Source organism: Bos mutus, chromosome 1, assembly GCF_027580195.1.
Source record: "Bos mutus isolate GX-2022 chromosome 1, NWIPB_WYAK_1.1, whole genome shotgun sequence".
NCBI lineage: Eukaryota > Metazoa > Chordata > Mammalia > Artiodactyla > Bovidae > Bos > Bos mutus.
Genome location: NC_091617.1, coordinates 116396112 through 116422832, shown reverse-complemented (window position 1 = coordinate 116422832; position 26721 = coordinate 116396112). Strand labels below are relative to the sequence as shown.

At 39.6% G+C, this 26721-nt stretch overlaps 1 protein-coding gene across 1 annotated transcript in view; it reads left to right on the top strand.

The window, feature by feature from the left end:
- The first annotated feature begins 3052 nt into the window (after positions 1-3052).
- Positions 3053-26721, top strand: part of SELENOT (selenoprotein T) — a 30787-nt gene continuing 7118 nt past the window's right edge. Inside the window, exons 1-3 of the mRNA XM_005904793.3 lie at positions 3053-3305; positions 24574-24684; positions 25309-25435. Coding sequence (XP_005904855.3) covers positions 3169-3305; positions 24574-24684; positions 25309-25435 — 375 coding nt within the window. The 5' untranslated portion in view covers positions 3053-3168. The remainder of the gene's footprint in view (positions 3306-24573; positions 24685-25308; positions 25436-26721) is intronic.

Here is a 26721-nt window from a genome sequence, read left to right as displayed (position 1 = left end):
GAAAACGAAGATCATGGCATCCGGTCCCATCACTTCATGGGAAATAGATGGGGAAACAGTGGAAACAGTGTCAGACTTTATTTTTGGGGGCTCCAAAATCACTGCAGATGGTGACTGCAGCCATGAAATTAAAAGATGCTTCCTTCTTGGAAGGAAAGTTATGACCAACCTAGATAGCATATTCAAAAGCAGAGACATTACTTTGCCAACAAAGGTCCGTCTAGTCAAGGTTATGATTTTTCCAGTGGTCAGTATGGATGTGAGAGTTGGACTGTGAAGAAGGCTGAGCGCCCAAGAATTGATGCTTTTGAACTGTGGTGTTGGAGAAGACTCTTGAGAGTCCCTTGGACTGCAAGGAGATCTAACCAGTCCATTCTGAAGGAGATCAGCCCTGGGATTTCTTTGGAAGGAATGATGCTGAAGCTGAAACTCCAGTACTTTGGCCACCTCATGGGAAGAGTTGACTCATTGGAAAAGCCTCTGATGCTGGGAGGGATTGGGGGCAGGAGGAGAAGGGGATGACAGGATGAGATGGCTGGATGGCATCACTGATTCGATGGACGTGAGTCTGGGTGAACTCCGGGAGTTGGTGATGGACAGGGAGGCCTGGCGTGCTGCGATTCATGGGGTTGCAAAGAGTCGGACATGACTGAGCGACTGAACTGAACTGAGAACTCATACCTGATGCATTTCATTAATTATGATATCTGGGCTAAATGATTCAAAATGACTAAAATTTATTAATTCTGAGGCTTTATTTTTCAAAAATATGGCCAAATTTTCCATTGGTATTCCCAATACTCTTCTCCAAATCATCTGAAGCCCAGATACTATAATAATTTTCCTAAAACCCTCTTACTGAGACTCTCCTTGATTTCCTGCAGTGTGTGCTGCACTGAATAATAAATGAAACTTTACAAATTCCTGGTGTAATCTTGACCTTAAGGTTTTCTGTGACGGGACCTAAAACAGATATCAACCAATGGCAATGGATTATTTTTTATTTTGCTTTTGATTTTAGTCCTTTTCGTGTCCCCAACTTCTTGGTTGCAGAAAGTAGGCTTCATTTAGCCTCTTTGACATTCCCTGAGTTCCAAAGAGCAGATTCAAAAGGTTGCTGTCAGGGAAGTTAGACAATGCAGAAACCAGAGAAGTGCAGTCAAGAAATAATGCAGGGTGGTGGTCCAGTGGTTAAGAATGCACCTTGCAATGCAGAGAACTATGATCCTGCATGCCTTAGGCCAGCTATACTAGAACGCCACAATTGCTGAGCTGTTGTGTGACAACTGGAGAGTCCTTGAGATGCATTGAAAGATCCTACATGACGCAGTGAAGATCCCAAGTGCCAGCACTAAGACTGGACGCAGCCAAGAAAAAAAAAGAAAAGAATCTGTGCAGCCACAACTGTGTGGTCTTGGGAAATAGGCAGAGACTACAAGGCCCCTACTCAGGTGGAGGATGGCAATTTAAGCCTGAGCCCAAGATTCCTGGTACACCACCCTGTTACCTCACCACCAACCAATCAAAAGAAAGCCACCCACCCTGGGGTTTCACCCCAAATTTTGCCTATAAAGCTATCCCCCACAACCATCGAAGATTTCAAGATTTTAGGCACAAAGCACTCATCCCCCTTGTATTGGCCCGTTTATAGTAAATGCTGCGTTTTCCTTCACTACAGTCCACTGTTAGTAGCTTGGAGTGAGCAGACCCATTTGGTTCAGTAACAATTTGAAAAATTAACAATAAAAATAAATACTAAGACAGGAGAAATGTGAACAGTGGATATTTTGTCAAAGTGAAAGTGAAGTCGCTCAGTCATGCTGACTCTTTGCAACCCCATGGACACTACCTTACCAAGCTCCTCTGTCCATGGGATTCTCCAGGCAAGAATACTGGAATGGGTTGCCATTTCCTTCTCCAGGGGATCTTCCCGACCCAGAGATCGAACCCAGATCTCCTGCATTGCAGGCAGACGCTTTAACCTGTGAGCCACCAGGGAAGCTCTTGGGATATTTTGGTATTAAGCAATAATTCATTTTTTACAGTGGGATAATGGTATCGTGATCAGTTCCTGCTCCCCTCTCCCCCAGCTGGTTATTTTTTAGATATACACCCTTAAAAATCTATAGATGAAGTTATTTGTCTCCGACTATCTTCCCTTTGGGAAAAGCAGTTGGAGCTGTACTACAGACAATTAAGATTGTCAAAATGCCAGTAATTGTTAACGGTCGTTAATGAGTAAGGTAATTATTCTGTTCTTCTATATGATTTTGGGAATTCCCTGGTAGCTCACTTGGTAAAGAACCCCTGCCTGCAAGAGACCAGGGTTCAATCCCTGGATTGGGAAGATCACCTGGAGAAGAAAATGGCAACCCACTCCAGTATTCTTGCCTAGGAAATCGCATGGACAGAGAAGCCTGTTGAGCTACAGTCCATGGGATCACAAGAGTGGGACACGACTTAGCAACTAAAACCACTATATGATTTAAGTTTTCCAAAGGTCTTTTTTTTTCTTTTTGAAAGATTCCTTTAGGAAAGAGCAATATTGCAAGGAAATTCAAACAAAAGGCCATAGCACGCGGCCAGAAGGAGTGAAGCATTCTTGTTCGGAAGGCAGCTGCTACTGCTAAGTTGCTTCAGCAGTGTCCGACTCTGTGCGACCCCATAGATGGAAGCCCACCAGGCTCCTCCGTCCACAGGATTCTCCAGGCAAGAATACTGGACAGAGTTGCCATTTCCTTCTCCGTTCGGAAGGCAGGGGCTTTCTCTTTTAGCTCCCACACCTGAATCAAGACTGTTAAACACGTGTTTTTAAACGTCTCGGGGAGATAAATGTCTGAATTAAATTGTATGCAGAATTCAGTTGTGTCACGAGCTTTCATTAACAGGCTCCTCTGACGTCCCACCGGCAGTAGGTCCCTCCCTACTCCTCTCATTCCATCCCAGAGTCTCCCGCGCACCCAACATGGTGGGTCAGGACAGTAAAATGGGTCAGCTCTCCCTCTCACAGCCTGCGCGGGCGCCGGGATGCGCATGCGCATTGCTGCTTCCCTCGTCGACCTTGGCGGATCGCGTTTGCGCGGTGGGGATCAGTTCCCAGCACCGGCTCGGTTTCGGGCTGCCTGCGGTCTCAGTGTGAGGGCGGCCGAAGGGCCTGGCTCGTTTAAGATGAGGCTTCTGCTACTTCTGCTGGTGGCGGCGTCGGCCGTGGTCCGGAGCGATGCCTCGGCCAACTTGGGCGGCGTGCCTGGCAAGAGATTAAAGATGCAGTACGCCACGGGGCCTCTGCTCAAGTTCCAGATTTGGTGAGTAGGAACGCCGGCTCCCGGCCGCACCTCTGCTCGGCCCCTCTGGACTACGCGAGGCCCCGGATCCGCGGCCTAGAGGGCTGAACCTTCCCCGGCCCGAAAGAACGGCGCCAGCAGCCTTCCGCCGCCTGTCTCCTCCCGGTCGTTTCCCGGGGATGGCCTGTCCGCCCTCCTTGCCTCCAAGCACAGCCGCTCACTTTATTTATTTATTTATTTTTGTTCCTCGAATGAATGGGATGGAGATGGAGGGTCGGGGAATGGTAAATACTGAAAGGCGAAGGCTTGGGGACACTTGTCAGTACGGAGAACCGGTCGGCGGCGTCACGCCACGGCCATCCGGCTGCCTTGCGGAGGTGGGTTATGTATGAGTCGGCGCTGTGTCAGCGCGGGAGCTCCAGCGTTTGCCACTGGGTTCACTTTTCCTCTCGCCTTTCGTGGGTTACGCCTGGCGGCCTCGCTGCCCGGCTAGACGAAGGTTAACTTGAGTCATTGGAGGGATCCCGCGAGGGACAGACGTCTTTTTCTCCAGCATCCGCCAACGTGACTGTTGGATGAGGGAGTAGGGATTCTGATAGCTGATGGGCTTGGATAGGGAAGCTGATCTCTGTTTGCAATTTCCAAAATGTTTTTGAAAAGGAGCACGTTGCCCTTCTGACAAACGTTCACTTCCAGACAACTGCATCTTCTCCAATCCCCTTACTCCCTGGAGTTTCTTGCTCTGGCATCTCTCTCCACCTTTCAGATCTCTTCGGCCTTAACAGAAGTAGTAAAAACAATCCCTCATCCCCCCAAACCCGGCAGTTTTTGACAGTTTTCTGTAAGTTTGTTGTTACCTAGTTAAGTGTTAGAAGCAGAATAGCAATGCATGTGATAAGGTAAGTGGTGTTGGGAAACGTTTGAAAGGCTCCGATGAAAAACAAAAACCAAAATTGTAAAATTAGAATCCTGTATCTCAAAAGATGTTTTTTTTTTTCTTCCCTCAGAATAGGGTGGTCAGATTAGTAAATCTGAAGAATCCTGTTATTTTTGAATACTGGTGTTGGCCTTAATACATTTAAAATCAGTTTTTTCAAGCTTCATGTATTAATATAAGTGTACTAAAATTTAGATTTTCTGCTTATCCAATTAGCTTTTTGCTCAATCTTAAAGACTAAGCAAATCTTTAAAATTAAATCAATTTAAGTGACATTTAAAGAAAGTCAGAAAATAAGATTTTTGAAGTGAAAACTAAAACCTTGCTTCCTCTTTCTGATTGAAAAAAAGCTTCCTGTAGTGTTTACTGTGTGCCTGGCATATATCATTGTATTTCATCTTTCATATGTGATACTGTAAATGGGAATTTTGGCTTGACTCCCCCCCTCCCCGTCCCTTTTTTTTTTCATTTGAAAGTGGCAGTCTTCTTACTCACTTATAAATATTATTAAGGATTAAGTGTGATACTTTTGGATTTAAGTAGTTAAAAAAAAGACTGCATTTTCCAAGTTAAGTAATTTTTCTATTTGTTATCTCTGGGTTTCATTTGTGCTCTTCAAAAATATTCTTTTACAGTTGCTTATATTGGTTTACTTGTCACAGTAATTTAACAAATGTACCTTCCTCTTAGGTACACAGCAAAATTTTGAAAATGTATAAGTAAATGTAGGGAAAGACATTCCGTTCTTAAAATTAAGCTTCAAAAAAGTCATAAGTACTTCAGTTGAACTTCTTTTTAAAAGATTATTTATTTAATTATATTTGGCTGTGCTGGTTCTTAATTGCTGCACGGGCTTTTCCTTAGTTGTGATGAGTAGTGGCTGCTGTCTATTTGCAGCGTACGGGTGTCTCGTTGCGGTGGCTTTTCCTGTTGCAGAGCACAACAAGAGAAGAGCACTGGGCCTTCCATAGTTGCAGCTCCCAGGCTCTAGAGCACAGGCTCGGTAGTTGTGGCGGGCTTCGTTGCTCCTTGGCCTGTGGGATCTTCCTGGATCAGGGATGGAACCAGTGTCTCCTGAATTGGGAAGCAGCTTCTTTACCACTAAGCCACCAGGAAAAGCCCTCAGTTGAACTTTGTTACTTAGTTTTTGTTTCCTTTTGTTCTTTAAGTAGAGAAGTACAGACTTGTCCTAAATTCTTTTGCAGTGATCCTAAGCATGTTACATACAAAAATGCTTCACTCTAAAAAAATCTGTATATGGCAGATATGCCATATATGCCTGTCAATATGCCCTGTGCCCTTTTGTGACCCAGCAATCCCGCTGCTGGGCATACACACCGAGGAAACCAGAATTGAAAGAGACGTATATACCTCAATGTTCATTTCAGCATTGTTTACAATATCTAAGACACGGAAGCAACCTAGATGTCCATCGGCAGACAAATGAATAAGGAAGTTGTGGTACATATACACAATGGAATTACTCAGCTATTAAAAAAACCAGAACACATTTGAATCAGTTCTAATGAGGTGGGTGAAAACTGGAGCCTATTATACAGAGTGAAGTAAGTCAGAAAGAGAAGCACCAATAGTATATTAATGCATATACATGGAATTTAGAAAGACGGTAATGATGATCCTATATGCAGGACAGCAAAAGACACACAGATGTAAAGAGCAGACTTTTGGACTATGCGGGAGAAGGTGAGGATGGGGTGATTTGAGAGAATAGCATTGAAACATGTATGTTACCATATGTGAAATAGAGGACCAGTGCAAGTTCGATGCATGAAGCAGGGCACTCAGGCCAGTGCACTGGGACAACCCAGAGGGATGGGGTGGGAGAGAGGGGGAGGGGACGGTTCAGGATGGGGGGACACATGCACCTGTGGCTGATTCATGGCGATGTATGGCAAAAACCACCACGATATTGTAAAGTAATTATCCTCCAAATAAATAAATAAATTAAAATATGCCCTATGCCCTACCAAATACAGGTAAATTTAGCTTGTTTGTTACTTTTTCCCCCTGAGACTAATCTGTATATAGTAAAGTGAATCTTTGGTTTCTGATTTTGATAGAATCTCTTGGGCATTTATTTGCAAGTTTGTTTGGGAAAAGAAGGAAGCTAAGACGAGGATAAATCTGTGAAGACTCTTTTAATTCCATTTAAAATCAAAGTGCTGTAAAGTGCAACTTTTCATTAATTACCAGTTTTAACAGAGAACTCTTTTTTCCAAAACTTTAAACTTTTGTTTTTTCAAACTTTAAACTTTTATTTTGTATTGGTGTGTAACCGATTAACAACGCTGTGGTAGTTTCAGGTGAACAGCAAAGGGACTCAGTCATGCATATACATGTATCCATTCTCCCCCAAACCGCCCAGGCTGGCACATAACATTGAGCAGAGTTCCATGGCTATACAGTAGGTCCTTGTTGGTTATCCATTTTAAATATAGCAGTGTGCACATGAGCTGTTTTCCCCTTCCTTTCCATTTCTTTTGCCTTTTAGTATTTTATATTCCTTATGAGTACTCTTTCTTTAACTCAATATATCATCTGTTAATTGTGGCACTTTTGTAATTGCTAATAGAACAAGATAATGCATAATGGAATTGAAGAGAGAGAGAGATCAAGCATTCAGAGTAGCTTCAACAAACTTCCTATTCTGTTTTCATGTATTTTTTCAGTAAATCTTCATTCAAGACCCGCTTGTGCCAAAGGCTAAAGATAACTTGGTGAACAGGGCAGATGTGGCTCCTCTCAAAGCCTACTGAGAAGCACAATATAACTGAATGTTTGGTTTATTACATCAGTTGATCAAGCAGTTGAAGAAGATGCATGTAAGGATGTTGCATATTCGGAGGAAAGTTTATACTGTTTACTTGGACGTTTAGGCATTAAGCATAGAAAAGGAAGTTTTCTGATCCAACCTTAAGATTCCCTTATCACATTTTTTTCTCCTGTGATTTTTGTGTAAATGTATTCTGACAGGTACTGTTTGGCATGTTCGTATGCATGCTTTTTTCCTCCCATATATGTGAATTAACATGTAATCATACTTCCAGCATAGTATCAGTTGTTGCAGTTTAAAGAGATTACTATCTGCAGCTCTTCGTGGTTAATACTTAGTCAACATTTGACAATTGATTTTCTAAGAATAGTAGATTAAAGTTAAGATTTCAAAACATAAGCAGAATGCATCAGAATTTTCCAATTTTTGTTAAAGAACACACTGCTATAATTTTAGGACAACCAATTTCTAAATGGAGTTTTAAGAAGTAAATGGAACAATTACTAGAAGACATTTTAAATGAAATTTATGCCAATTTTTAGCCTTTGCTTTCATAGTATAGAGGCAAGAAAGTAAAGACCAAACACTGATTTGGATGTTAATATTGATCAAGATTAGTAAAATGCTGAATGGAGGAAATCTGAGAAATTTTGAGTTATAGTTTTTTAGACAAATATTTGTATGTTTAACAAATAGTTGAGCCCCAGGTCTATGCAGGTGCTTTGTTTGGTGCTGGGAGTTCAGTTCAGTGCTCTCATAGATGTTAAAGGCAAGAATAGAAGGCAGTCATTAATCCATGACAACACATAAAATTATCGTTGTGTTAATTGCAATCAGATCAGATCAGTCACTCAGTCGTGTCTGACTCTTTTTGACCCCATGAATCACAGCACACCAGGCCTCCCTGTCTATCACCAACTCCCGGAGTTCACTCAGACTCCCGTCCATAGAGTCAGTGATGCCATCCAGCCATCTCATCCTCTGTTGTCCCCTTCTGCTCTTGCCCCTAATCCCTCCCAGCGTCAGAGTCTTTTCCAATGAGTCAACTCTTCGCATGAGGTGGCCAAAGTACTGGAGTTTCAGCTTTAGCATCATTCCTTCCAAAGAAATCCCAGGGCTGATTTCCTTTAGAATGGACTGGTTGGATCTCCTTGCAGTCCAAGGGACTCTCAAGAGTCTTCTCCAACACCACAGTTCAAAAGCATCAATTCTTCGGCGCCCAGCCTTCTTCACAGTCCAACTCTCACATCCATACATGACCACTGGAAAAACCATAGCCTTGACTAGACGGACCTTTGTTGGCAAAGTAATGTCTCTGCTTTTGAATATGCTATCTAGGTTGGTCATAACTTTCCTTCCAAGGAGCAAGCGTCTTTTAATTTCATGGCTGCAGTCACCATCTGCAGTGATTTTGGAGCCCCCCAAAATAAAGTCTGACACTGTTTCCACTGTTTCCCCATCTATTTCCCATGAAGTGATGGGACCGGATGCCATGATCTTCGTTTTCTGAGTGTTGAGCTTTAAGCCAACTTTTTCACTCTCCTCTTTCACTTTCATCAAGAGGCTTTTTAGTTTCTCTTCACTGTCTGCCATAAGGGTGGTGTCATCTGCATATCTGAGGTTATTGATATTTCTCCCAGCAATCTTGATTCCAGCTTGTGTTTCTTCCAGCCCAGCATTTCTCATGATGTACTCTGCATAGAAGTTAAATAAACAGGGTGACAATATACAGTCTTGACGAACTCCTTTTCCTATTTGGAACCAGTCTGTTGTTCCATGTCCAGTTCTAACTGTTGCTTCCTGATCTGCATACAGATTTCTCAAGAGGCAGATCAGGTGGTCTGGTATTCCCATCTCTTTCAGAATTTTCCACAGTTTATTGTGGCATAGTCAATAAAGCAGAAATAGATGTTTTTCTGGAACTCTATTGCTTTTTCCATGATCCTGCGGATGTTGACAATTTGATCTCTGGTTCCTCTGCCTTTTCTAAAACCAACTTGAACATCAGGAAGTTCACGGAAGTTGATTGCAATAGGAAAGTAATGTAGTATGAGAGAGACCTAGTCACAGGATCAGGGAAGGTTTCCATGAGAAAATGTACTTTGAACAGAGATTTGAAGGTTAAAATATATTTAGAGAGCACTTTTGAGCAATAACATGTTCGGTGGCCTTAGGGGATCTTCCTGACCCAGGAATCGAACCTGGGTCTCCTGCATTGCAGGCGGACGCTTTACCGTCTGAGCTACTAGGGAAGCCCCTTACAGGGGACAAAAAACAGATACAGGGAGACCATTTAGGGGGACTCTTGAAATTGCCCAGGCAAGAGACAGTGGAGCTTGGAATAGAAAGGTGGTGGCAGAAGTAAAGGGACAGGTCTAAGAGATCTTTCTGAGATTAAGTTAGTTCCTAGTGATTATATATTTGAGGGGCTGGAGAGGTGGCATGGAATGAGAGGTGTCAAAGGTGGCTTCTCAGTTCTGGAGCAATGTCTAATGATAAATGGTATAAGGAAATAATAGTTTTTTGCAGATTTGTGTGTGTGTAGTGGGAGAATGAAAGGGGAGGAATCCTGAATTTTTTTTTTAACTGAAGTGTTAGGTTACAATGTTGTGTTTAAAGTGTACAGTAAAGTGATAGATAGATATATATTATATATATTTTCTTTTTCAGATTCTTCCCCATTATAGGTTGTTACAAGATATTGAGTGTAGTTTCCTGTGCTATACCTGTTTTATATTTAGTGGTACATATATGTTAATCCTAAACTCTTAATTTACCACCTCCCCATCCCCTTTGGTAACCACAAGTTTGTTTTGTTTGTTCAGTTTTAAAACTAAAAACAGAGTTGCCAGGGCAAAATCCTACAAAGAAAGTTTCACTTCTCCCAAACAGTCACAGTAACTGAAACTAAAAACTTAAAATAGCAGGGATTATATTTCTCCAAAGCTAAGATATGATAGATTGTAAGATACACCATTATTTTATGCAGCACTCAGAAGGGAAAAAATATGGCCATTTAAACTGTGACACACTAATGATTATGAGATAAATTTTGGTTTTTAGAAAGATGCTGAAAGGGAAGAATGAACTACTTGGAAACAGTGAAATAAAGGAGTAATAGGAAGTTGATCCAGATAGTAGAGTAGTGGTAGAGTGCTACAGAGGGAAGTAAAATGGTAGCGGTTGCACCTGCCACTGTGGTATATGTTTAAAGTTGTATAGAATTTAGTCATCATTTTGTTTTGACCATTTTGAAAATAAATAGCAGGAGCTAACTGAGTGCTGCGCGTATAATAGTTGTTTCTTCTTAATAATGAATGAAGTACTTTAGTTCAAAGCATTTAAATGTAAGTAAAATATGAATGGTTTTAAGATTTTATCTCCTTACAGAAAATTAGAACATTGTTTCCTTACAGTTTGCCATTAAGGTAAGTGGTAGCCAAAATCAAATTTAATATATCATTTAGAAACCTCATAAATTTTGAATGGTGTAGTTACTGGGAAACTGAGCATTTACTGGACCAGCAGTTTGGAGGTCTAAAAAGGTCTGCCTTTTTATCTTCTGCATCACTTAGGGGAAATTATATATCTCTTTAGCTCTCAACTTTTTCTTCTGTACAATAAGGATGTTGGTTGTATTCTAGTTACTTCTTTTTTATTTATTTTTATTTTTTAAAATTAATTTATTTTCATTGGAGGCTAATTACTTTACAATACTGTAGTGGTTTTTGTCATACATTGACATGAATCAGCCACGGGTGTACCTGTGTCCTGAACACATCCTGAACCCCCTTCCCACCTCCCTCCCATCCCATCCCTCAGGGTCATCCCAGTGCACCAGCCCTGAGCACCCTGTCTCATGCATCGAATCTGGACTGGCGATCTATTTCACATGTGATAATATACTTCAATGCTATTCTCTCAAATCATCCCACCCTCGCCTTCTCCCACAGAGTCCAAAAGTCTGTTCTTTACATCTGTGCCTCTTTTGCTGTCTCACATATAGGGTCATCATTACCATCTTTCTAAATTCCATATATATGCATTAATATACTGTATTGGTGTTTCTCTTTCTGACTTACTTCACTTTGTATAATAGGCTCCAGTTTCATCCACCACATTAGAACTGATTCAAATGCATTCTTTTTAGTAGCTGAGTAATACTCCATTGTGTGTATGTACCACAACTTCCTTATCCATTCATCTGCTGATGGGCATCTATATGTACCACAACTTGCTTATTCATTCATCTGCCAATAGACATCTAGGTTGCTTCCATGTCCTGGCTATTGTAAGCAGTGCTGTGATGAACATTGGGGTACATGTGTCTCTTTCAATTCTGGTTTCCTTGGTGTGTATGCCCAGCAGTGGGATTGCTGGGTCGTATGGCAGTTCTATTTCCAGTTTTTTAAGGAATCTCTACACTGTTACTTCTAATATTCTATTAAGTACTGTTAAGAAACTTAAAGGAAAAAAGTGAAAGCATGTATGTATGTCTCCTTTACATCTTTGTCATGTAAGAGTGTAGTTGGAGACCTCTAGTTCATCTCATTGATATTCCCTGCTTTCCAAAAAGGAAAATCATGTTTTCAAATACTTTATCTTGATTGAGATGCAGCCTGAAATTGATCAGAAATCGTGGCCACGTAGATTTTAGCAAGAACTGATAATCAATCCCTTAGTTTTTTTTAATTTGTTTTTTGATTGGAGGACAATTGCTTTACAGAATTTTGTTGTTTTCTGTCAAACCTCAACAAAGTCCTTGGTTTTTAATGCCCCCTTTTTCATACCACTTGTTTTCTCTTTCTGTTCAGTTTTTAGGAAGACATGATTTTTTTTTTTAAACTGCAACATTTAAAAACCAGTTGTCTGGTAGGAGAGACAGACATATAAACAATATTACAGTCAAATATTCTGTTCTGAGTGTTCTAAAAGAAGTCTTAAAAACCCAGAGGGAAGAAAGATTACCTATTCAGGAGGTTGGAAGGCTTTGCAGAGAAGGAAATGAAATCTTGAAGGGTATGCGGAACTCTATCAGGAGATACAGAAGATGAGCTTTACTAGCTAGAGGAAGAACACATGCAAATAAAGCCTGACTCAGCATGCAGGCAGAGTACACAGGAAATAAGGAGAGCTGGGGTCAGATAATCTGTTAAAAACACCCAGCACAGTATATCTGCTACTGCCGTTTATCAAGTGCTCATTATGTAATTTATTGTTTGTATTCTTGTTAATGTTATAATGGTAACTTCAGTAAATAAACCTTTGAAAGCTTTACTTACTGGCTTTCACCTTTAAAAAAATTAAGATAGATTACTGACAGTTGATGCTGAAAGCTTAGCTTCTCTGTACACTGCTGCTGAATTGAATTTCAAAGACAGAGTTTTGGGTGAAGTAGAAAAGGATCTGCCTACCAAATAGGAAATGTGGGTTCGATCCCTGGGTCAGGAAGACCCCCTGGAGAAGGAAATGGCAACCTTCTCCAGTATTCTTGGTGGGAAATCCCATGGAAGAGGAGCCTGATGGGCTAGAGTGCATGGGGTCGAAATAGAGTCGGACACAGCTTGGCAACTGAACACATCAGTTTTATTGGTTTGCCAGGCAAAGGAAGGCAGAGCAGACTCCTGCTTTGTGTCCCAACCCAGGGGGATTTCATGAGTTTTATACAGTAGTTCTGGATGGAGTTGCTGATAGGATTAGGGTGTGTGCAGGGCTCCAGGTGGTCTTGTTGAGCTTCTGTGGTCTCTTAAATCTCACCTCGGGTGGTTTCCTTTCCTTATAAGCAAGCACCAGAGTGCTTGCTTTGGAACTGGTGCCCTTTGGAACTCAGGGAGTGTCCTGGAGGTTGGAGTCTTGGCTACAAGAAACAAGGGACAAAAAGGCTTCTGTGCCCAGAAGCCCCACAGGTTCCTTCTCAGTTTCACTATGAAAATAACTTGTTTGTTGTAAAAATAATAAAAAAAGAAAGTATATAGAAGAAAATGAAAAACACTTGTAGCTCTTTGATAACATTTTGAAGAATCTTCCTTCAAGCTGACTCTTCACAGACACATGCTATATTTTATATTAATGAGTTCATAGTTCATAGTTGTATGGTTTTATGAAATTTGCCTTCCCCTCCATCACTTATCTGTTCATATCAGTAAATACTGTTCTGTATCAACAGGCATGCTATGCTATACTAAGTCGCTTCAGTCGTGTCCGACTCTGTGTGACCCCATAGACGGCAACCACCAGGCTCCCCCGTCCCTGGGATTCTCCAGGCAAGAACACTGGAGTGGGTTGCCATTTCCTTCTCCAATGCAGGAAAGTGAAAAGTGAAAGTGAAGTCTCTCAGTCGTGTCCGACTCTTAGCAACCCCATGGACTGCAGCCTACCAGGCTCCTCCATCCATGGGATTTTCCAGGCAAGAGTATCAACAGGCATAGTATTCCATAAGATAGGTATTCTTTTTGTGTTACTCACGTAGTCGTGTCAGACTCTTTGTGACCCTATGGACTGTAGCCAGCCAGGCCCCTCCGTCCATGGAATTCTCCAGGCAAGAATACTGGAGTGGGTTGCCATTTCCTTCTCCAGGGGATCTTCCTGACCCAAGGATGAAACCTGGATCTCCTGCATTGCAGGCAGATTCTTTACCATCTGAGCTATAGGGAAGTCCACAGCTATTCTTTAATTTATTTAAGCTACTCAGTCTTTTGTTTAACATTTATGTTTGACCTAATTATTCTTGTTTTAGAATGTATTTATTTTTGGCTGTACTGGGTCTTCATTGCTGCCACAGGCTTTCTCTAGTTTCGGTGCACAGGCTTCTGGTTGCAGTGGCTTCTCTTGTTGCGGAGCATGGGCTCTAGGGCACGTGGGCTTCAGTAGTTGTGGTGCCTGGGCTTTGGAATCTTCTTAGACCAGGAATTGAACCTGTGTCCCCTGCATTGGCAAGTGGATTCTTAACCACCGGTCCACCAGAGAAGTCCTATGTTGGTCCTAATTTTTCATAAAATTACTTTGTTAAGGTGACTGTCAGTTATCTAGTGTACTTGTCCAATCATTTCCATAAACTAAATCCATATAAGTAAAATATTATGATTACATTAATGGGTATCACATTTAAAATTTTGACATAGTTAAACTAGGTAATTCTCTTACTAGAAGATCTTACAGTGGGTTGGGTTTTTTAGAATTCTCTAGTTTATTTCTCTGTAATCAGAGAACGTGACATTTGCTGTCATGTTTTATTCCACGGACGTACTGAGGACTTAGCCCTTGGAGACAGCCTCTCATCAACAAGGGACTATTACGAAGAGGTAGGGGAGGAACCAGGAGTTTTTGCAGGAAAAAAAAAATTGGTTATCAGAGTGTCAGATTACTGGAAGAAATGAAAGAATGAACGAAAGAAAAACCTCTCAGGTTAATGAATTTAGCGCTTTTCTATATGTGGGAAGTTGCAAGAGTCTGGGCTTACTGAAATTTCTTTGATATGTACTTTAACTGTCTAGGTCCAGTATCCTGTTTTTCTCCGTCCCTAATCCCCTCAGGGCGCGCAGCTGGGGGTGTCTTCTGTGGCTGATGGCTTAATGGTTGCAGCATGCTTTGCTGACTGAGATAGCTGATGACATTCTTCATCCACATACTTATTGGGCTTTCTTTGTGACCAATTGTGATCAATTGTTGTAAATATTCTGTGGTCTCTCAGGGTGTTTTCTATAGGAAAGAGACCTGGTTTATCAATAAACCCCCTCTATTGATGATACTACTCAGATCTGTAATTTTTGTGTATTATTCACCTATTACTGATTCAGTTTTTCACCCATCAGTTTACTTCTTTTAGGGCCTCAAATATATATATATTTTTCTTCTGCTTTTTGGTTTCACGGTTTCTTACAGTCCTTCCTTATCTCTTTTTATCATTCTTTTTTTCTTCTTGCAGAATGTTTTTGGATGTAGGCTTTTATTTTGAATCTTTTTTTTTTTTTTTTTTCTGTTTCTACTCTGAAGTTGTGACAGTTTTTGCATAGTCCCTCAGGTGTTTCATTTTTTTCATTCCTGTTTCTCAAGCAAGACAAGGAAAACAGCTTCAGATATTATCAATTGATGAATTGTATCCTCTCCATTAGACTGTTACCAGCTTACTCTCTTTTCTTCATTAGAATGTTGCCAGCATCACAACAGCATAGATCTTTGTCTATTTTGCTTGCTGCTGAATATCTAGAACCTAAAACAGTACCTGCCATCAGGCAATATTTATCGAAAAAATGAATACAATCCCGTGGTAGGCCACTCAGGTCATGACATAATCTGTCTTCTCCCCCTGACCCCCATTTAAAAATTTCTAACTGGAGTGTTGAACAGTGCTAATATTGTTCCTTTCAGTTGGATTTTTACCTGGTTGGCCTCTACTTCAGTTTGGTAGCTTTTAGGCGTAGAATGTGATACATGTAAAACATCAGTTTTGAATGTACTCCATACTCAGTAACCTTTTTTACCTGGCTGCCATCTTTACGGGTGGGGCTAACCTTCCAAAATTCATTGTGTTATTGTCTGTCATCTTTCTGCTGCTCTCATTTCTGAGATACCCCTACTACTTATCCTGTTGGTGGTTTTCTTTCTAAGGTTCCTGTTTGTGGTTTTCTTTCTAAGGTTCCTGGCCTTATGGTAAATAGATGGGGAAACAATGGAAACAGTGTCAGACTTTATTTTTCTGGGCTCCAAAATCACTACAGATGGTGACTGCAGCCATGAAATTAAAAGACGCTTACTCCTTGGAAGGAAGTTATGACCAACCTAGATAGCATATTCAAAAGCAGAGACATTACTTTGCCAACAAAGGTTCGTCTAGTCAAGGCTCTGGCTTTTCCTGTGGTCATGTATGGATGTGAGAGTTGGACTGTGAAGAAGGCTGAGGGCCGAAGAATTGATGCTTTTGAACCGTGGTGTTGGAGAAGACTCTTGAGAGTCCCTTGGACTGCAAAGAGATCCAACCAGTCCATTCTAAAGGAGATCAGCCCTGGGATTTCTTTGGAAGGAATGGTGCTAAAGCTGAAACTCCAGTACTTTGGCCACCTCATGGGAAGAGTTGACTCATTGGAAAAGACTCTGATGCTGGGAGGGATTGGGGGCAGGAGAAGGGGACGACAGAGGATGAGATGGCTGGATGGCATCACTGACTCGATGGACGTGAGTCTGAGTGAACTCCGGGAGTTGGTGATGGACAGGGAGGCCTGGCGTGCTGCAATTCATGGGGTCGAAAAGAATCGGACACAACTGAGCGACTGATCTGATCTGATCTGATCTGATTCTAATATCTGAAGTCAGTCTACAGCATGCTGGTAAAAGCATAGGAGTAACAGGAAAGCAGTAAAGCAGCCTGGAGACATCTCTAGTTTGGCCAATGAATTAGCATAGAACACAGTGTTGTTTTTTTCCTAATCATTCTGACAACTTATAAAAATGCATTGAGGATGAACTTTATGGCATGTGAATTATACCTCAGTTTAAAACAATGTATTGAAAAGAATAAAAGCATGAAATTATGTGAAATATTTTAAGTTGAGACAAAAATTCTTGCAAAATGCAGGTGAGTTGCCATTTATTGAATGCTTTCATCTAATCCCTTTTACTGAATGGCTATATATCTTATAAATCTGTTGATGAGAAATGCTTTCCAGATTAAAGAGATAAAATCCCTTCCCCACAAAGAGCTGAGGAACTTATACAATTTATTAGTTCTTTATGGAATAGTCTGCAGCAAAAGATTTCCTGAAATGTTATGCCAAAGGTATAGGGAAACTAGAAACTAGTCACCTCAAGAATAAGACACAAAGACTAGAGAGAATAAAAACAGATCTTTTATTGAATTTTATGTTTGTCAAATCTTTGGAATAAACTCAAGAAACCTGGAATCTTAGAAGCTTTGTTAGGTGTATTTTGTAATCCTAGATGTTTTTACTGTGGTGGCCATTGCAGTGTTCTGAGAGTTAGGCAAGTGGAATGGATATCATTTGGTTTCATATAATACCATTCTTAAAACCTGGTAAGCTCATACCTGTTTAAAAGTTTTGTAACTTTTAAAAATGCTGAGCAAATTCTGGTCTCTATTTTGATCTTCAGTCAGAGTGTGTATGCACTCTTTTTTTTTAAATTGAAATACAGTGTAGTTAATTTATAGTATTTTGGGTGTACAGCATAGTGGTTCAATTTTTTTTTTAGATTCTTTTCCATTAGAGGTATTACAAGATAATGAATATAATTCCCTGTACTATACAGTAAGTCCTTGTTGTTTTATCTGTTTTATACGTAGTAGTGTTTATCTGTTAATCTCAAATTCCTAATTTATCTCTCTCCTGCTTTTTGTCTTTGGTAGCCATAGGTTTGTTTTGTATGTCTGTGAGTCTTACTTTTGTTTTTTGCATCATTAATTTGCATCTTTTTTTAGATTCTTCCTGTAAGTGGTATCATATACTTGTCTTTGTCTGAGTTAACTTCACTTAGTATGATAATTACTGGGTACATTCATGTTGCTGCAAATGAAATTGTTTTATTCTTTTTCCTGGTTGAGTAATATTCCATTGTATACAGGTACTACATTTTCTTTATCCATTCATCTGTCAGTGGACATTTAGGTTGCTTTCATGTCCTCACTATTATAAATAGTGCTGCTATGAACACTGTGTAAGCATTCTTGTTTGTAGTTTTTCTTAAAAAGCATTTATCAGGTTTGTCTATTCACCCCAAATATCTTGTTTCTTATATGGTTTATAGAACCCCTTGTTCAGATTTCATTGCTTAAAGCACTTAGAGCATAGCAGGGGATGCACTAGACAAATGTCTATTACTAGTTTGTCTACTAAAACAGAACAAGGAGAAATAAAGATTACTTGTAAAAATGCAGTTTTCAATGATCAGTGAACTGTTGGACTGGTCAGTGCTGTTGATAGTTATAAGACGTGGTATTTACCAAATACTTTCCTGGTTTTCTGGGTTCAGCACAGGGGAAATATTAGTTGGAATTCCTAGAATGCAAGAAGAGAAACCTAATTTAAACTGGTTTAAACAACATATTTGGAAATCCATTTAAAATTACTAAAAGAACAGTACAGAATCCAAAGGCAGGAATGCAACTGTGCCTCAGGATGGACCTAAATATAAGGCTGAACCGTCTGAGAGGACTTTGTTCACGCTTCCCCTGGCTCACACTTGTACTTTTCTCAGTAAAAGATTTTATTTTTTTTCTCTTTGAAGATTGATTTATCTCCTCTCCCTAGTCCTTTTAAAAGATTACCCCTCTCTACCCACAACAGCTCTGATTAAATGTTCACCTGTCTGGAGAGAGTTCCCTTTTAAAAAAATATTTTTTATTTATTTGGCTGTTTTGGGTCTTCAGTCTTCATTGGTGCATGTGAACTCTTAGCTAGTGGCATTTAGTTCCCTGAGCAGGGGTCAAACCTGGGCCCCCTGCGTTGGGAGCACAGATTCTCAGCCACTGAACCACTAGGGAAGTCCTGATAGTTACTTTTTAAAATCCTGGTTCTTCATTTTTAGAGAGGGCACTCAGGTCTTCCTGGGACAGGTTTGCATTTCTGGAACATCAGATACTGGGAGGAAGTTGAGTTTTATTGTAGAAACAGGAGCCAATCCTATGTGTGGGTAGTTGATGATTGGAGGGGAGATTATTCTGAATAAAAGAGGGGGAGGGTGGTAAGTTCAAGAGATGCAAAAAAGAGAAAGAACTCACAAGGTTTTATTTTATAACAACAAATAGCTGAGATTTTGCCCTGTTTTCCTTTAGTAAGGAAATAGGAGGGGTAGGTTTTGATGTAAGCAGGCATTTGACTACAGTTATGGGCAGATGTTGGTATAGAAAAGGAAAAGTGGGATGATTGGTACCATGAATTAGACTGAAACACGATGGACTGAAAAAAGCACAGAATGTATTTGAAACAGCATGCTGCTGCTGCTGCTGCTAAGTCGCTTCAGTCGTGTCTGACTCTGTGCGACCCCATAGGTGGCAGCCCACCAGGCTCCCCCGTCCCTGGCATCCGACTCCAGTACTCTTGCCTGGAAAATCCCATGGACGGAGGAGCCTGGTAGGCTGCAGTCTATGGGGTTGCGAAGAGTCGGACACGACCCAGAGACTTCACTTTCACTTTTCACTTTCATGCTTTGGAGAAGGAAATGGCAACCCACTCCAGTGTTCTTGCCTGGAGCATGACCATTCCTAAATTTCCTTTCTGTTCATTACAGAAAGGTTCATCTAGTTTGTATGCAGGTTCTTTCTTTTACAAAATTAATCTTTGAGAAGTACTATGTGAAATATTTTAAATTTAGCAGTTACAAAAGTTGCTTCTTATTGTAAGGTATTTTTGTATCACAAGGAAGAGATTTCAAAGTGATTATATGTTTAGTTGCTAAGTCGTGTCCAACTCTTTTACGACCCCATGGATTGTAGTCTTCCGGGCTCCTCTGTCCATGGGATTTTCCAGGCAAGAATACTGGAGTGGGTTGTTATTTCCTTCTCCAGGGGATCTTCCCAACCTAGGAATCAAACCTTTGTCTCCTGTGCTTCCTGCACTGCAGGTGGATTAATATTCCCTTCCTGCACTGCAGGTGGATTAATTTACTTCTTAAGAACTTTGGTTCAGGGGCCGAAGGAATAGGCAGCAGCTACAACATGTTTTTAGTATGTTCACATACTTATTTTTTGAAGGTATTCTATGAGGTATATAGTTTTACTCACTGACCCAGAAAGAGTGGGAAAGTTGAAAGAGCTGGGTGTAGTGGTAGATGTGAAATGATTACTGATTCCTTACCATGTGTGCCTTTAATTTAATATCTTTCATACCTCGATAAACACTAGGTATGTTTTATTTTGGAAAACATCTGTCAGCAATAATGGTTGCTATTTCAAAACAATTTTAACATTTTGGGGAAATCATTATATAGGAAAAAAGTTACTTGTTTTTTCTTTACACATCTGAAGGCAAATATAGGGAGGAATGTTTACTTATGTATGAGAAAACTTGTCTAAGAATATGTTGTCAGTCTTGTAAATTGCTTCATTTTTCAGAAATATACAGTTGTTTGTTTTGAGATATAACAGTTTCAGGTGTACAGTGTAGTGACTTGATATTTGTATATATTGCAAAATAATCACACAATAAGTCCAGTTAACATCTGTCATTATGCACATAGTTACATTGTTGGGGTTTTTTTCCGTGATGAAAACTTGATTTCAAGAGCTACATTCATATATGAAATACAGTATTATTAGTTTATAGTCAACCATGTTGTACATTATACATCCCCTTGACTTATTCATTTTATAACTGGAAATTTGAAGAAAGTTACAGATTTAAAGTCCTTTTTAGATGTCAAGATTATGGGTTGATTCAAGAATATGGTGTGGAGTTTGATACAAAGATCTGAGATTTAACTGAGGGGTTGGGACCAGGAGAACTGGTTTCTGAGCACAGTAGCCAGGGAGGAATCTAACCTGTGTGTTGCCTGTACTTAGATATTCCTCTCTAGCTGGGCCTCTTGGGGCTTCCCTTGAAGAAGGGTTGGAACTCCTAGAGCAAAGACGAGGATTGTGGGACCCACAGGCTTAGTTCTCCCAGAGGGAGAATCTGTATTTTCATCAGAAGAACCTCAAGAGTTCTCTGCTACTTTATGGATACTTGATTGTAGCCTTAAAGTAGCAGAGATTTGTGGACACAGGAAAAGTTAGCTCTTACATCATCTAACTGTCTTGTTGAGGTTTAATGGAAAGGGCCTAGGATCTGAAATCATAAAGTCTGTGTTCCAGTCTCAGCCCTGACTAAGGGGGACCATATCTGAAGTCACTTGATCTCTCTGGGATTCAGTTTTTCCCTCTTTGTCTATAAAAAAGGAAATTTCAGCTCAAGTCTCCAGCTCTCAAATACTGCATTAAAAGTTACATATTATCATTTTAGATCATCAACTCTATTGTAAATACTGATGCAAACTTAGGCATTGAAATTATGTGGCATTTCTTGGTTTCAAGGTAGTTAGGTGTGTAAGTTGTTGCTGTTCAGTCACTCAGTCATGTCTGATTCTTTGTGATCAGGTTTCTCTGTCCTTCACTATCTCCTGGAGTTTGCTCCAATTCATGTCCGTTGAGTTGGTGATGCTATCTAACATCTTATCTGCTGCCCTCTTTGCCTTTTGCCTTCAATCTTTCCCAGCATCATGGTCTTTTCCAATGATTTGGCTCTTCGCATCAGGTGGCCAAAGTATTGGAGCTTCAGCTTTCGCATCAGTCCTTCCAATAAATACTGAGGGTTGATTTTCTTTAGGATTGTCTGGTTTGATTCCCACATTGACTGGTTTGAACCCCATGTGCAGTATAAAAAGGTAATGTAAAGCACATAAGTGCTTTACATTATTTTTGTAATATCTTCAAAACAAAAGCAACGTTAAAATTCTCTCATATAGAAAGCAGTTGTGGCAAAAAGACCAATACTTGGTGAATCTAACAATAGTAATAATAAAATGTTGGATAAAGTAAATGTTTATTAGTAAACATGAAGTATCTGGAGATTCTTAAGTTCTTTTGTTTAGTTAATAGAGACATGTCTCCTTTTGCAAAAATTTCGTACTTATCTTTTGTGAAATTTTCATTCTCAGTGTAGAAGAAGTATTATTTGTAAAGAAAGAATGGTGAATTTCTCTTTTTTTTTTTAGTGAGTTTTCTTATATTGAGATCTACTAACATTTGGACTTATTCTCCCTGTCAGATATAAATTTGATGCTGTTAGTTTGGGCTGGTGCGGAGAAGGCAATGGCAACCCACTCCAGTACTCTTGCCTGGAAAATCTCTTGGATGGAGGAGCCTGGTAGGTTACAGTCCATGGGGTCACAGAGTCAGACATGACTGAGCGACTTCACTTTCACTTTTCACTTTCACGCATTGGAGAAGGAAATGGCAACCCACTCCAGTGTTCTTGCCTGGAGAATCCCAGGGACGGGGAAGCCTGGTTGGCTGCTGTCTATGGGGTTGCACAGAGTCGGACACAACTGAAGTGACTTAGTAGCAGCAGCAGTTTGGGCTGGTGATGGTGGTGGTTGATATTTTTTTTTTCTTGGATGATTGTATGATTTGACAAAGCTTGCATCTCAGGTTTCGTCCTGCTATCAATTACTGATCCTATTTCTTCCTACCAAGTGGAACCTTCATTGCTTTATATTGTATTTTTGATGATAGACATCCTAACAGGTATGAGGTGATAACTCATTGTGGTTTTGATTTGCATTTCCCTGTTGATTAATGATGTTGAGCATTTTTTCAAGTGTTTGTGGGCCATATTTATGTCTTTTTTGGGAAATGTCTATTCAGGTTCCTTTGCCCATGTTTTCTTCTTTTTTTGGCCACAGTGCAGCTTGTAGGATCTTAGTTTCTGGACCAGGGATTGAACCCAGTCTCCCACAGTGAAATCACTGAGTTCTAACCACTGGATCACTAGAGAATTCCCCTGTTGCCCATTTTTGAAGTGGATTATTGATTTTTTGGCTATTGAATTATATGAATTTCTTATATATTTTGGATATTAACCCCTTATTGGAAGTTATATATGCAAGTATTTTGTCCCATTCTGTAGATTGCCCTTTCATTTTGTTTATTGATGGGTTTCTTTGCTGTGCAGAAGCTTTTTAGTTTGTTGTAGCTCCACTTACTAATTTTTGCTTTTGATGTCAAGTTCAAAAAATTCATCATGAAGACCAGTGTCAAAGAGCTTAGCCCTGTGTTTTCTTCTAGGAGTTTAATGATTTCAGATCTTCTGTTCAACTTCCGTTTTGAGTTGATTTTTGTGTATGATGTAAGACAGTGGTCTCCTTTCATTCTTTGCATGTCCACTTTTCCCAACACCATTTATTAAAGAGACTATCCTTTTCCCATTTTATATTCCTGGCTCCTGTGTTATAAATTACTTGAGCATATGTATGTGTGGGTTTATTTCTGGATTCTGTCTCCTTGATCTCTGTGCCTTTATACACCTGCCATACATACTGTAGCTTTGTAACATAGTTTGAAGTAAGGAAGCATGGTGCCTCCAGCTTTATTCTTCTTTCTAAAGATTTCTTTGGCTACTTGGGGTCTTTTCTGGTTTTATACAAGTACTAGAATTGTTTGTTCTATTTCTGTGAAAAATGTCATTGGAGTTTTGTTAGGCATTGCATTAAATCTATAAATTGCTTTGGAAAGTATGGACATTTTAACAATTTAAATTTTTCTAATCCATGGACATGAAATGTTTTCATTTATTTGTGTCTTCAGTTTATTTAGTCAGTGTCTTACTAGTAAGTTTTCAATGCACTTTTTTCCCCCTGTATATGCATTCTGGTGGCATATCTTCCTTTTCTTCCTGGAGCAACATATAGATCCACAGTTTAGTTATTCAGAGATTTTAATGGAGATGATTGGATGCTGTTGACTTAATTTCTGGAGTAATGACATGGATTACTGTCATTGCTGAAAAGTATCTTCTCAGTCTGTTTTTATTTGTAAGGTAGAGAGTCAGAAGGGATCTAAGAAATTTTAAAGTTTCTTTTATTGTGATTGAGCAGGCAGTTAAGGGTAGAGTTGGAATAAGAAACAATATGTTGTGTCTAACGCCTTAGCATTTTTTTAAGATTCCTGTGCCCAGACTTTTTAAAAAATTATATTTATTTATTATTGGCTTCACTGGGTCTTCATTTCTGTGCACGTGCTTTCTCTAGTTACGGCAAGGGAGGACTACTCTTCATTGCTGTTCATGGGCCTCGTTGTGGTAGCTTCTCTTGCTGCAGGGCATGGGCTCTAGAGCTCCATAGTTGCGGTGCATGGACTTATTTGCTCTGTGGTACGTGGAATCTTCCTGGACTAAGGATCAGACCCATGTCCCCTGTATTGGCAGGCGGATTCTTAACCACTGGACCACCAGGAAAGTCCCCTGTGTCCAGATTTTGAATGTCTCTAATTCAGATAAATGAGTTGTTTTCATTTCATTGTTTATACAGTTGTTGATAAACAAAAAAACAGAAAAACGGTATTTGGAAGTTGAGGATAAGGTGACTTCTGTAAATAGGCATTTGCTTCTTCAACAATAACCCACATCTGTAAAGATTAATGTTCTAATAGAAGGATTTACTTGAAGGTAAGATAACTCATTTGTGAGAAAAGTCCATTTATACACCGTCAGTCATTACTAATATATGACTGTTTTGAGAAAGATTTTTAATCTTGGTAATAATTTTTAAGTTTTATATAATTACAAAATGTTGTTGTTTAGTCAGTAAGTCATATCTGACTCTTTTGTGATCCCATGGACTGTAGCCTGCCAGGCTCCTCTGTCCACGGGATTTTCCAGGCAAGAATACTGGAGTGGATTGCCATTGGCTTCTCCAGGGGATCTTCCTGACCCAGGGATCTAATCTGTGTCTCCTGCATTGGCAGGCAGATTTTTTTTTTTTTTTTTACCACTAAGTCACCAAGGAAGTCCTGTAACTACAAAATAAATCTAGTCATATTCTAAACCACTTAATGAAAACACTTTTATTTTTTGCAGTGTTTCCTGAGGTTACAGGCGGGTGTTTGAGGAGTACATGCGGGTTATTAGCCAGCGGTACCCTGACATCCGCATAGAAGGAGAGAATTACCTCCCTCAACCAATATATAGGTAAGTAAATGTTGGCTTATTAAGGAGTTTTTAAATGAATTTTTTTCTCATTTGTCAATAAACTTTTATGAATTGGTTGAATTAACTATCCTTCATTATTATAATTTCTTAGTTGGTTATACTTTACAGAGAACAGTTTTGTAAATAGCAAGTTTATTTGAGCCAAATACCAAAGAATTTTTCTGTAAGAAGGAAAAGAAGATCATTTCAGAGATGGCAACCCTTCTAAAGATGTGTTTTCTTAATTTTTATTGTGGCAATAAATCAAGTCAATGGTACAAAGTTGTGTACTGTTAAAATAATAGTATCTTTACCAATCAGTGCTATATATAATTTTATAAATTAAGTTTTGATTGATTCCAGGATCTTAAACATTTTTGTTTTATGCTGCACAGTAAAATTTAGTTACGGGAGTTTGGGATGGACAGGTACACACTGCTATATTTAAAATGGATAAACAACAAGAACTTCCTGAAGAGAAAAAAATTAGTTACTAGCTTTTTCCTGGTATATTTAGCAATTTTTAGATTTAGTGTTGTCTATACACATAGACTTGATTTATGAAATTTTGAAATAGATGAGAAATTGCAGCTTCTGATTAATTTATTTCTTTTCTTTTGATAGACACATAGCATCTTTCCTGTCAGTCTTCAAGCTAGTGTTAATAGGCTTAATAATTGTTGGCAAGGATCCTTTTGCTTTCTTTGGCATGCAAGCTCCTAGCATCTGGCAGTGGGGCCAAGAAAATAAGGTATGTATATAATAGGTTTGATACCTTTAGGTTTTTAGGTTGTCAATGAAATAGTCTACTGGGTTTTTCTTTTTTTAAGTACTTTTTGCCATTTACATGTGCTATTTCAACTTAAACCAGTTTGGTTTTTTTTTCCCTCTTGGCAAAGCACTTAACTTCCTTTGGCTGTAGTCTCCATATTTATATATTAAGAATGATTAGGTCTTATGTTTTATTGTTTGAAAGATAGAGAAGTGTTACTTTAGTAGAACCTGGGCACAAAATAATTTCATACCTGATTTTGATTGTATAACTTGGGCCAGGTCATACAGCAAAACAATGTATACACAATGTAGGCCTTTTATCAATGGCGACCCACTCCAGTACTCTTGCCTGGAAAATCCCATGGACGGAGGAGCCTGGTGGGCTGCAGTCCATAGGGTCGCTAAGAGTCGGGCACGACTGAGCGATTTCACTTTCACTTTTCACTTTCATGCATTGGAGAAGGAAATGGCAACCCACTCCAGTATTCTTGCCTGGAGAATCCCAGGGACAGAGGAGCCTAGTGGGCTGCTGTCTATGGGGTCGCACAGAGTTGGACACAACTGAAGCGACTTAGCAGTAGCAGCAATGAGTATTAATAGGTTTATTCACATTAAAAATGAGATTTCCACCAATTTACTCTTATCCAACTCTCTGTTTTTATTATTTGTTCTTTGATGTTTCTGTCCATGAGGAATCTAAAGCAAATTAACTGGAAAAAATCAGTATAAATATACGTAAGGATCTTGTGCTGCTTTCTTCTTTGTAGGGTCTTGTTGCAGCCTACTGTTTTCTAGAGCTCTCATCTGTTTTACTTAAAATCATTTTTCTGCAGGGTCTACCTTTCTTCTATGAGACATAGGACTAATTTTTGTTTCTCTCTTGAATGATATTGCTTAGATTTCCTTCTAAGAATTACTGTCTTTTGGAGTTCTCTGTCTTATCCATTAGTTCTGTGCTGAGACAACCTTTAGCCAGCTCATAACAAAGCTGTTCTTTTTCTTACAGAATCACTTAATTTCCAGTAGCAGGCAAGACTTCTTAACATAAACATCCTCAGGTGCTACTTCTAATTGAGATGTGTGTCTACTCTTATTAACAAAATGTTTTTTTATGTAGGATTAAGAGTACTTACGACAGTGTTTTGTGCCATGTTTGTTAATTCTGTTGATTCTACATTATCTTTAGTGCAGTTTACTTGTATAGACTTAACACATTGTTTATCTACTGTGGAAGAGAATACCTGAAAGCTGTAGCTTTCGTGA